Source organism: Mastacembelus armatus, chromosome 18 (assembly GCF_900324485.2).
Source record: "Mastacembelus armatus chromosome 18, fMasArm1.2, whole genome shotgun sequence".
NCBI lineage: Eukaryota > Metazoa > Chordata > Actinopteri > Synbranchiformes > Mastacembelidae > Mastacembelus > Mastacembelus armatus.
Window position 1 is genome coordinate 19,006,058 of NC_046650.1, and position 10,898 is coordinate 19,016,955.

The following is a 10,898-nucleotide window of genomic DNA, read 5'->3' on the forward strand; positions in this document are numbered from 1 at the left end:
AGCACTGACACATTTTCTTTGACTGTATGAAGTGAAATATTTGTAGTGGAAACAGGTCTGACTGGTTCCAGTCTGGAATCTGTCCCATTGGTCCATTTAACAGAGACAGAGTCTGTGGTGTGTGAACAACCAACAGCACAACTCCCTGTTTCTTCACTAACTTAGTGTCATTGTCAAATGTCCAGATCAAACCTTTATTTACTGGCTCTGACTGAGGATTAGTGGCCCATGATGGGACTCCACTAACTGGGAGGACAAACTGAACATTTCCATGTTTCTGTGTCATTTTGGTTTGTTGACGTTTCCTTTGAGACACAAATGAACAAGGACAAAGAAATGATGGTCTGATTTGGATTTACAAACACAATGAAGAAACAAATAAGCAATTTAACATAAAGACTGAACTGACCTTTGACCCAGAGCTTCACTTCTTTCTCCATCAGGACTCTTCCCTCCCTGTAGACTCTGCAGGTGAAGATGTTTATGTCTCTGCCTGTTGGATGTTTCAGGGTCAGACTGAGGTCTCCAGTTCTCAGCAGGTCTTTCTTCATCTCTGTTCTGTTTCTGTAAAACTCGTCCTGTTCTTCAGGTTGGTCAGAGCCGTCCTGATACACATGGACCTTCCTGTTGTTCCAGTCCTTCCACTCCACTCTGACGTCTCCAGGCAGGTCAGCTGTGGTTATGAAGGGCAGCTGGACAGACTCCGCCCCTGATTCTACCTCCACCTCCTCCTGTGGGACTGAGAGGACAACAGACACAACATGAGCTGGACAGACAGCAGCAGCAGCACTGACACACATACAGACTGGCAATGGCATATTAGCATAAAGACTTGAATTAGCTTAGCTCAGTGTTTCTCAAACTGTGGTTCCAGGGGGCATCGCTCCAGGGTGTGTTTCCCCCTTTCATGTCAGTACATGTTACAGGCAGAACTATTTTTTTGGTGTCTAAGCACCACAAACTTATTTTAGGGATGTACAAAAACAAATCCAATGATCTGGTGATTTCTCCCCCTCTCTCTGTTTCTCACTGGGGCAAAAAGGAAAACATGGGGCTTTTTCCGAAACTAACAAGACGATGAGGCCAATGTGATCAGTGACTCACCACCAAAATCCAGGACGAGAAAATATGACGATGCGTATCTGAGTCTTGGATTCACAGTGAATGTGGCAGGAGATGAAAGACAATTCTGTGTGTTGTGTCTCAAAACTCTGGCAGTCGACAGTATGAAAGGTGATACAGTGATGAAACACTTAGACTTTACACCCGTCACGTCGATAAGTGGCTCACTGCAGCCACTGATACTGTTAAAATTCTTCGTCTTCTCCTTTGGGCTGCTCCCTTCAGGGGTCTCCACAGCCAATCATCTGCCTCCATTTAACCCTATCCTCTGTATCCTCCTCACTCACACCAACTATCCTCATGTCCTCCTTCACTACATCCAAGAACCTCCTCTTTGGTCTTCCTCTAGGCCTCCTTCCTGGCAGCTCTAACCTCAGCATCCTTTTACCAATGTATTCACTGTCCCTCCTCTGAACATGTCCAAACCATCTCAGTCTGGCTTCCCTGGCTTTTTCTCCAAACCATCTAACATGAGCTGTCCCTCTGATGTCCTCATTCCTGATCCTATCCATCCTCGTCACTCCCAGAGAGAACCTCAACATCTTCAGCTCTGCTACCTCCAGCTCTGCCTCCTGTCTTTGTCTCAGTGCCACTGTCTCTAAACCAGACAACATTGCTGGTCTCACCACTGTCTTGTCCACCTTTCCTTTCATTCTTGCTGACACTCTTTTGTCACACATCACACCTGACACTTTCCTCCACCTGTTCCAACCTGCTTGCTCACGTCTCTTCACTTCTTTTCCACACTCTCCGTTGCTCTGGACTGTTGACCCTAGGTACTTAAAATCCTCCATGGGCACCAGTGCACTTCTCCATTCCTCAGGCATCCTCTCACTCTCCAAGATCTTTTTAAGTAGCCCAGTCAAAAACTCTACTGCCACCTCTCCTAAACACTTCCATACCTCCACAGGTATGTCATCAGGACCAACTGCCTTTCCACTCTTCATCCTCTTCAACACCTTCCTCACTTCATCCTTACTGATCTTTGCTACTTCCTGCTCCACAACAGTCACATCTTCTACTCTGTGCTCTCTGACATTTTCCTCATTCATCAACTCTTCAAAGTATTCCTTCCATCTTTCCATCACACTTGTGGCACCTGTCAACACATTTCCATCCCTGTCCTTGATCACCCTAACCTGCTGCACATCCTTCCCATCTGTCTCTCTGCCTCTGTTTTTTTTATTGTTTAGGCCAAAACTTTGTTTTAAATTTGCACAAAAAATTATTCACAAAAAATTCTATTTCTCCAAAGGGGTTCTGACAAAAAAAGTTTGAGAACACTGGATTAGTTTAGCATAAAGACTCTGAACTGACCTTTGACCCCAAGCTCCACTTGTTTCTGTCTCAGGACTCTTCCCTCCCTGTAGACTCTGCAGGTGAAGGTTCCTCTGTCTCTGCCTGTTGGATGTTTCAGGGTCAGACTGAGGTCTCCAGTTCTCAGCTGGTCTTTCTTCATCTCTGTTCTGTCTCTGTAAAACTCGTCCTGTTCTTCAGGTCGCTCAGAGCCGTCCTGATACACATGGACCTTCCTGTTCTTCCAGTCCTTCCACTCCACTGTGACGTCTTCAGGCAGGTCAGCTGTGGTTATGAAGGGCAGCTGGACAGACTCCGCCCCTGATTCCACCTCCACCTGTGGGACTGAGAGGACAACAGACACAACATGAGCTGGACAGACAGCAGCAGCAGCAGCACTGACACATTTTCTTTGACTGTATGAAGTGAAATATTTGTAGTGGAAACAGGTCTGACTAGTTCCAGTCTGGAATCTGTCCCATTGGTCCATTTAACAGAGACAGAGTCTGTGGTGTGTGAACAACCAACAGCACAACTCCCTGTTTCTTCACTAACTTAGTGTCATTGTCAAATGTCCAGATCAAACCTTTATTTACTGGCTCTGACTGAGGATTAGTGGCCCATGATGGGACTCCACTAACTGGGAGGACAAACTGCACATTTCCATGTTTCTATGTCATTTTGGTTTGTTGACGTTTCCTTTGAGACACAAATGAACAAGGACACAGAAATGATGCTGTTTTGATTTTCAAACACAATGAAGAAACAAATAAGCAATTTAGCATAAAGACTGAACTGACCTTTGACCTGGAGCCACGTTTGTTTCTCTCTCAGGACTCTTCCCTCCCTGTAGACTCTGCAGGTGTAGATATTTGTGTCTCTGTCTGTTGGATGTTTCAGGGTCAGACTGAGGTCTCCAGTTCTCAGCAGGTCTTTCTTCATCTCTGTTCTGGTTCTGTAAAACTCGTCCTGTTCTTCAGGTCGGTCAGAGCCGTCCTGATACACATGGACCTTCCTGTTGTTCCAGTCCACCCATTCCACTGTTGAGACTTCCGGCAGGTCAGCTGTGGTTATGAAGGGCAGCTGGACAGACTCCGCCCCTGATTCCACCTCCACCTGTGGGACTGAGAGGACAACAGACACAACATGAGCTGGACAGACAGCAGCAGCAGCAGCACTGACACATTTTCTTTGACTGTATGAAGTGAAATATTTGTAGTGGAAACAAACAAAGCCCATAGAACCAGTTGAACTAGAGCTGATCACTGTGACACACACACACTTACTTGTTTTGTCCTTCAGCTCCTTGTATTTACGACACATGATGAAACCACCAACAGCAGCAACAACAACCAACAGGAGAACCAGGACAATCCAGGGCCAGACTGGAGGAGGAGGTTCTGTAGTCGACAGAAACAACAACATGAACATGAACATGATCCAACATCAGACACACGGTGATCCTCTTCTACTCTGAGTCCACTGAGGATTCACCTGATCCTGGATCAGTTTGACCCTTCAGAGGAAAAACGTCTTATTTCAGTCAAACTGATCCATCGATCGATTATTGTTTGACCTGAAGCTGAAGTTTAGTTTCAGTCAGTTCTGACAGAGTCAGTCTGGTTGTTTCCATGGTGATGACCCTCTGACCTTCAGGCTCCAGACTGACCTGAACATAAACCTGATGAACACAGATAAATGTGAGAGCTGCTGTTGGTTCATCAAACTGTGACTGATACTTTTATTACTGCAGATCAAACTGCAGCATCAGAACAACCTGATCTGAGAATCTCCTGTGTCCTGTTAGAGACTAATGTAGGTCCAGTTCAGACTCAGGACCTTGAGCACCTGCTGTGTCTAACACCATCGTAACAAAACTATGGAGTCAAATCCAATATGAGCAGTGTTGGGTAGTAACATAATAACTAGTCATGTTACAGTAACACTACTGTTGTTTTCACTAACCAGCAGTGTGAGGGTTAACCATTTCCAACACAGTACAAATCCTACAGTTACTGATCCAGGTAGTGCTGCCTGAAGGTCTCAGGTGGTCTAGGTCCTGGTGTGTGGCAGGTTCACGTCCAGTCAGCATTTGGCAAAGAGCTAGTGAAGTACTAGTAGTCAGACAGGACATTATGGGATGTTGTAGACTAAAGTTCTGTAGTTCATTAAGAGCAGCACAGCAAAGGAAACATGTCAACATGTTGAGAACTTCAGACAAACAACAGCAGGTCACACTGAGGGACAGATGTTGAGGATCTGAAGAAACTGGATGCTGAGTGTATGGTAGAGGAGAAGTGACCGAGCTCCACAGCTGGTCCACCTTCATTTAGACCATTATAGAGAAAAGTCCACACAAGCTGCAGGACTGATGCTCTTCCAGGGGTCAGGCCTGGGCTCCCAAACTTCCTGTCCTGTCACTTTAAGAGTCTGAGACAACACGTTAAAGAAAACACACGTTTGTCTCCCTGCATGTTTCACTGCTGCAGGATTCATGATGGTCATTTCCAAAGGAAGTTAGTGTCATGATGTCAGGACTGACCCTAGGTCAGAGGTCACATCCACCAAGTACATTTCACAATGAAAACTGGTCGTCCGGACTTACATGGACTAAATTCCTGCCTCAGTTTCAGAAAATGTTTGTTGATAAACTGAGGAAGAAAATTTAATGAACTAATATTCAGACTCTGTTGAATCGACTACGTTACTGACCTTTGACCTGCAGCTTTACTTCTGTCTCTATCGGTTTCTCTTTAGCCTTGATGACGCTGCAGGTGTAGTTGTCGCTGTCAAAGATGTTGGGTTTTCTCAGACTGAGGCTCAGGTCTCCAGTCTGCAGAGCGTCAGTCCTCATCGAGGTCCGGTTCCTGTAACGCTGGTTTTGGTCACGGAGGTCATCATCACCTGGGTACACGAACCTGTGGACGACTGGGAGCTTGAGATCCGCTCGGCTCCAAACCACGATGGAGTCCATCAAATTAGAAGCATTGACCTGACAGGGCAACACGACTGGCTCCTCCCCCTGATACACCTGCTCACCTGTGGCATGCTGGGAAACTGTGAGGGCACAGAAGCAGATCAGGGTTAAAGACACTAAGACAGAAAGAGTGAGGAGCCTTCAGGCTGAGAACAGCTCAGACTGGGACAAACAGGACACAGTGTTTTAGTCCAAAGACTCTGGACTGTTGATGTCAGGACACTGGACAGTGTCAATTCAAAATGCACAATCAGAAACAGGACTGTCAGTGGGCAATTCATCGATTTTGGCTCCAAACGATCAGAAAAACTATATAATGGAGAAAAATCGATGAATTACAGCCTTTTTGAAGTGTGTCCTGTGTGAACGTTCACTCCTGCCCCTCCCAGAGCCTGAACTCAGCCTGTCAGAGAAGCTGATATTTATAGGTCTGGAGGAGGAGGAGGAGGAGAAGAAGAAGAAGAAGGAGGAGAAGAAGGAGGAGAAGAAGAAGGGCTTGGTAATCAGACGAGACAGAACAAATTCTGTTGTTTGGGTTTGAGGAGGCAGATGGAGAGACAAGACACATAATGTGCAGGATGAGCTACATGTCTGAGCCTGTGGACAACACCACAAATCTTTATAAGCTCCTCAAATATATGATCGAGCTACTTATGACAAACTTGTTGATCGTTTTCTATATTTGATCAATAAACTGATATAATTGATCATTATTTGATCAATAAACTGATGTAATTGATCGCTCTATATTTGATCAATAAGGGCAGAATCAGGAAATGGTTCCTGTCTGTAACAGAATATTTATTTCAGCTGCTGATCGACTGATCAATATTACCGATATCCATCGGGATGGTTCTGTTCGGGATCCAGTGGTGAACCAGGTCAGTCAGTGTAGCCGCGTGTGCGCGCACGAACCTCCCGACATGCACGGAACCGAACCAGGTGTTACTGCCGCGCTCCGCCTGCACCTCGCGGGAGCGCGCTTGACCAAAGCGCAAACCCCCAACTAATGAATCCTGAGACCAAGTGTTTGAAGGCAGAAGTTCCGGTGTCGGGTTTATCAGTAATGAGACCTGATCCGGTCTGACTGTAGATTTTGGATGTTTCATGTCATCTGGGCTTTACTGGGCTAAACTCTGTTTTAAGGAGCGTTTCCTCTTTAAGAACTCAGGACTTGTTTGTTAAGAACAGCTTTATAGACTGGTTCTTATGGTGGACTGAGGTCTTTAGGGAGGACCACGGGATGTTTTGGGTCCAGTATCTGCTCATGAAACACATGGGACCTGTTCAGTTTGAGTGGCAGGGACAGATTGTTACTATGAGACTGGACCTGATCCAATGTCTGAAATGAGTCAGGACCAAACGGGCCCAGTTATGACTAAAACCATGAGACTGGTCAGTCTGATCATTTATGTCTGTATTGAGGTTTGTCTGAAGAACAAACTAAGAAACAACTAAAACAAAGCGGAAATACATGAAACAACTCCACGTTGACGTGGTTTGGTCCTGACTGATGCGGCATCATGGGTCCGCCACAGTATCAATAATCGGAACCACCAGTCCAGAAACTTTCCTCGGTCACACCGCGACATCAACACCGGACCGTCAGACGGAGAACTCACCGGACAGGAGGCTCAGAAACACCACGAGCATCTTCATCTTCTGCAGAAACCACAGGAAGTCCCGGTAGACCCGCTGCTGCCGGACCCGCTGACGGTTTAACTAGTGATGCGACGATCGAGCCGGTATCGATCTTCCGAACTGAAGCGTCTCTGATCAGTGTTTCGATCACCGCTTAAATACCCCCAGTCACGTGACCGCTGCGAGCGAGCTCTCGTTACGTCACGTGACGTCTCGTGAATGTTGAAGGAGCTGAAAAGTTTGAAGGTGTCAGGACTTTAAAGGTCCGAGTCTCTGATCAGACTGAGGGTTTTGTTAGCGACATCATTATTATTGACGTCAGTGGTTTGAGTTACAGCCAGGGAAGGTGTGATCACACACTCACTCACACACCAGACAGACAGAGGACAGGATTAGGAACAGGTCAGTCAGAGAGGGAGGTTGTGTGGGTCAAAGGTCAAAGGTCAGTGATATGGAGGAAGAGCCAAAAAGAGCTGGATCATGGGCCTCAGAGAACTTTGGTCTGATTAAGACCCCAAACCTCTTCAGGTCTGAATAAATCAAATAATTTCTATCCGTCATCATCTCCACCTGCTTATTCCTGTTCTAGGCTCAGCTGCTGGAGCCTGAAATAATTTATATGATTATTAGGATCTTGACATGAGGCCTCGTCAGGACGACCCCTCACATGCAGGTCTCAGACCCAACCAGCAGGTGTCGATCTTCTGACTGTGTCAAACACTTCGAAGCAGCGAGTCGTTTTCAGACCAGTTGTTGGTTCATGAAGCTTCGATTTCTCCATCACTACCGATCACAGAAACTACGACAATGGTGAAATGAGGTTTATGGCTCAGATTCACTTCGTTTATTTGTGTTTGTTTATGAAGCAGATCTGAGGCAGAAAACTTATTTCAGCATCAACATATTAGTGTAGATCTCATGTTATTTTTCAGACTGGAGTTGTAGATGTTGGTGCTGCAGGTTGTTTTCAGTTGAGAACTTCATTTCCCAGAAGGCTTTGACTTAGGAAAAGAGAAAGCGAGTGTGATTAAAAATGAGCACTGACCCTGCCTTTGGCTGCAAATACGGTTATTCATTATTTCTTATTTACAATTTTACCAAAGGTAAACAATAAAGATGTATAACACAACAATGTATATGACAAATATTTCTTCCTACTGCAACATACACACACGTAGCCCCTGTTTTCAAACTTTATTACCGTTTGATCTCCACCAGTAAGCGAAGCTGGGGGCCCATCCAGCTGGGCAAAGCCCGAAATGGCGAAGTGGGGCCGCCCCTCTGTGGGCTCATCATTCGCAGTGGGATCCATAGGGGGCCGGGGAAGTTTTCCCCTTGTTGAATGGGTCATTTCGCTGCACCTTTGTGTTGGGGGGACAGCTCTCTTACTGTTGCTTGGACCTATGGGTCGAAAAGCAATACAGAGTACCTGGCCTTCTTGGAGTCTCTGTGCTGAAAGGTGCTGCAACTGGGGACTCCATTATTCTACTGTGGGCAGTGACAGTGAAACCTGGAGGGGCATGATTGGGAGGAAGGGTCTCCCCAATCTGAACCCAAACGGTTTTCTGTTGTTGGACTTCTGAGCTAGTCACAGCTCGTCCATAACGAACACCATGTTCAAGCATAAGGGTGTCACATGGCACTAAGACACCCTAGACCGGAGGTCGATGATCGACTTTGTGGTCAGTCATCATTCTCCATCCATTGTCCATCCTTCTGTGGATAAAATAATCATTTGCTAAGGGAGACAAATGGTCTCACGGGGGACTTAGAGCAGTATGTGTAACTTAGGGACAACTTGCCTTTGGTAGAAAAGTTTCCCTCTGATTTACCAGAAGTTATATCTGTAATAGATTCAACCTTTGGCCATCAGCTTTGTTTCCTCCACAGTTTAATGTGCTAATTTTCTCATTTACCTTCATTTTGTTATTTGAAGTATCCAAGGAGCCCAGACTGGGTGTTCCCACTAGAACCTTTCATGCTTTTACTGAGTCAATGAATTTGCACCTTCCTCCTGGCTCCCCTTCATGTGTGGTGATGCTGTTATTAGTGTCCCTGCTTTAGAGTCAACCTGAAGAGAAATTACAAGGGAACAGAATGAGTTCCCTTGTAATTTCACTGTTTATAGCTAAAATACCTTTATACTCTCAGCCGGATTGTTTTTAACATCCTCACCTTTTAGCATGTTCCCGCCCAACGTTAGCTTACTGGCTAATGACCCACTTCCTCCCAGTTAGCAACAGCAAGAAACATGTTTTATTTGAACCAGCAAAGACACAAGCTGCCCTCTGTTAACTACATATTGACATAAACACAATGTCAGGACATTATCTGGAGCTTCCTTTATCATAAGGGAGCACAAACTAAATATACTTTAACTTCAAGTTAACCTAAAGTCACTATTTCCCATTACAACCAGTACAAAGCACAGCATGAATACACATCACTGTGTCACATAAAGCTTCTTTTACAGTTTGGATCAACCAATTATGTGCTTTCCTCGTCCTGTTGGTCAGTTACCAGGCAGACTTTGTGATGGCAGATGGCAGATCAGTGCGTGGCCAACAACTTAAAGCTACATGACACTTCAGATCTTAATAATTTTCCTGTATTGATGCTATTTTAGTTTAGGTACTTCCCTTCTTCTCCCAGCCATCTGTTCATCCAGTCTTCTTTGCTTCCCTATTGACCTGTGGACACAACTTGTTTTAGTTCCATTGACACATTCACACATTGATTTATGTCCCTGTAAAACTGGTTCTTGTATTTAATCACATTTATATGTCATGAAATCAACCACAATAAAATCATAATACAGTCACTCACAGTTAAATCATGACGCAGTAACTATGAAGGACCTGGTGACATAGCCCTGCTTGTGTAGAGGTACAGGTTGGGCCAGCTCTGAGGACGGAGAAACATCCGAGTCCTGGTGTGAGTCCAGCTGAACATCTGGACTCACCTGAGAGAACTGGGTTGTCCCGAACTCGTCTCATCCAGAGGGATCGACCGTAAATATCAGGTCCAGTTTGTTGGGTTGTTTAAATGTGTCACAGGGAAAAGCAGCAGCAGCAGCAGCAGCAGCAGATCTGCCTGTTGACTATGAAGACTGGAGGAACATTTCCACACACACACACACACACACATTAAAACACACACTCAGAGCCTAGCTCTCCTATTGGCTGTGACTGATGGTGACATCAGCATAGGTGACATCTTGGGGGGCAGGTGAACCTTGAGTCTCTCCTGAGGAGCAAAAACATCATGAGAACATCATGTCCTGTCTAATGTTCTGGATCAGCTGCTGCCAAACGCTGATCTAGAGCAGGAGCCATCAGTCAGATATGAAGCACATCACGTCACCTTGTAATAATATCACAATATTTCACTGCACCTTCTTTACTAACACCTGACAACACTTTCATGGGTGTTACTTTTCCCTGGTTATCTCCTTAACTGCAAATTAATGTGTTAATGTCACTGATCAATGATCAATCCATCATCAATGACACTAAGAGAATCTATGTCTACTGACAGACGTGCTGAACACCTGCTGCCTATAATGTGTTAGGGCTTCGTTCAGACCAGGACCTGGATCTTTGGTACAAGAGCTTTAAAAATAAAAACAGAGAGGACAATGAGACACCTGGAGCTAAAAGCTGAGATGTTGGTCTCTTGTCTCATATTTATCTTTTGGTGTCAAACCCAGATGTTTTCAGTCTGCAGCAAAAATAAAGGAACTGGCCTCAGTGCTCCAACAGTGTGGAGGGGAGTGTAGATCCATACATGATGGACAGGAACAAACCCAGACCGTGGATCAGCTGTGGCTCCATGGTATCAGCAGGTTCCTGGAATACTGTAA

At 45.4% G+C, this 10,898-nt stretch overlaps 1 protein-coding gene across 1 annotated transcript; it reads right to left on the reverse strand.

The window, feature by feature from the left end:
- Nucleotides 1-282: 282 nt before the first annotated feature.
- LOC113125545 (uncharacterized) lies at nt 283-7,186 on the reverse strand. The gene is made up of 6 exons (XM_026299067.1): nt 7,018-7,186; nt 5,131-5,475; nt 3,705-3,818; nt 3,535-3,542; nt 494-725; nt 283-305 (listed from the first exon to the last, which is right to left on the reverse strand). The coding sequence occupies exons 1-6, from the start codon at nt 7,052-7,054 to the stop codon at nt 283-285; spliced, it is 759 nt and encodes a 252-aa protein (XP_026154852.1). The 5' UTR covers nt 7,055-7,186.
- Between the last annotated feature and the right edge of the window lie 3,712 nt (nt 7,187-10,898).

Excerpts from the sequence above, each read along its gene's own strand:
- LOC113125545 (XM_026299067.1), bottom strand. The coding sequence starts at position 7,054 with ATGAAGATGCTCGTGGTGTTTCTGAGCCTCCTGTCCG. Across the intron at positions 5,476-7,017 it reads GTTTCTGAGCCTCCTGTCCG|TTTCCCAGCATGCCACAGGT; the intron begins GTGAGTTCTCCG and ends GTGCCCTCACAG. Across the intron at positions 3,819-5,130 it reads AGTAAAGCTGCAGGTCAAAG|AACCTCCTCCTCCAGTCTGG; the intron begins GTCAGTAACGTA and ends TGTCGACTACAG.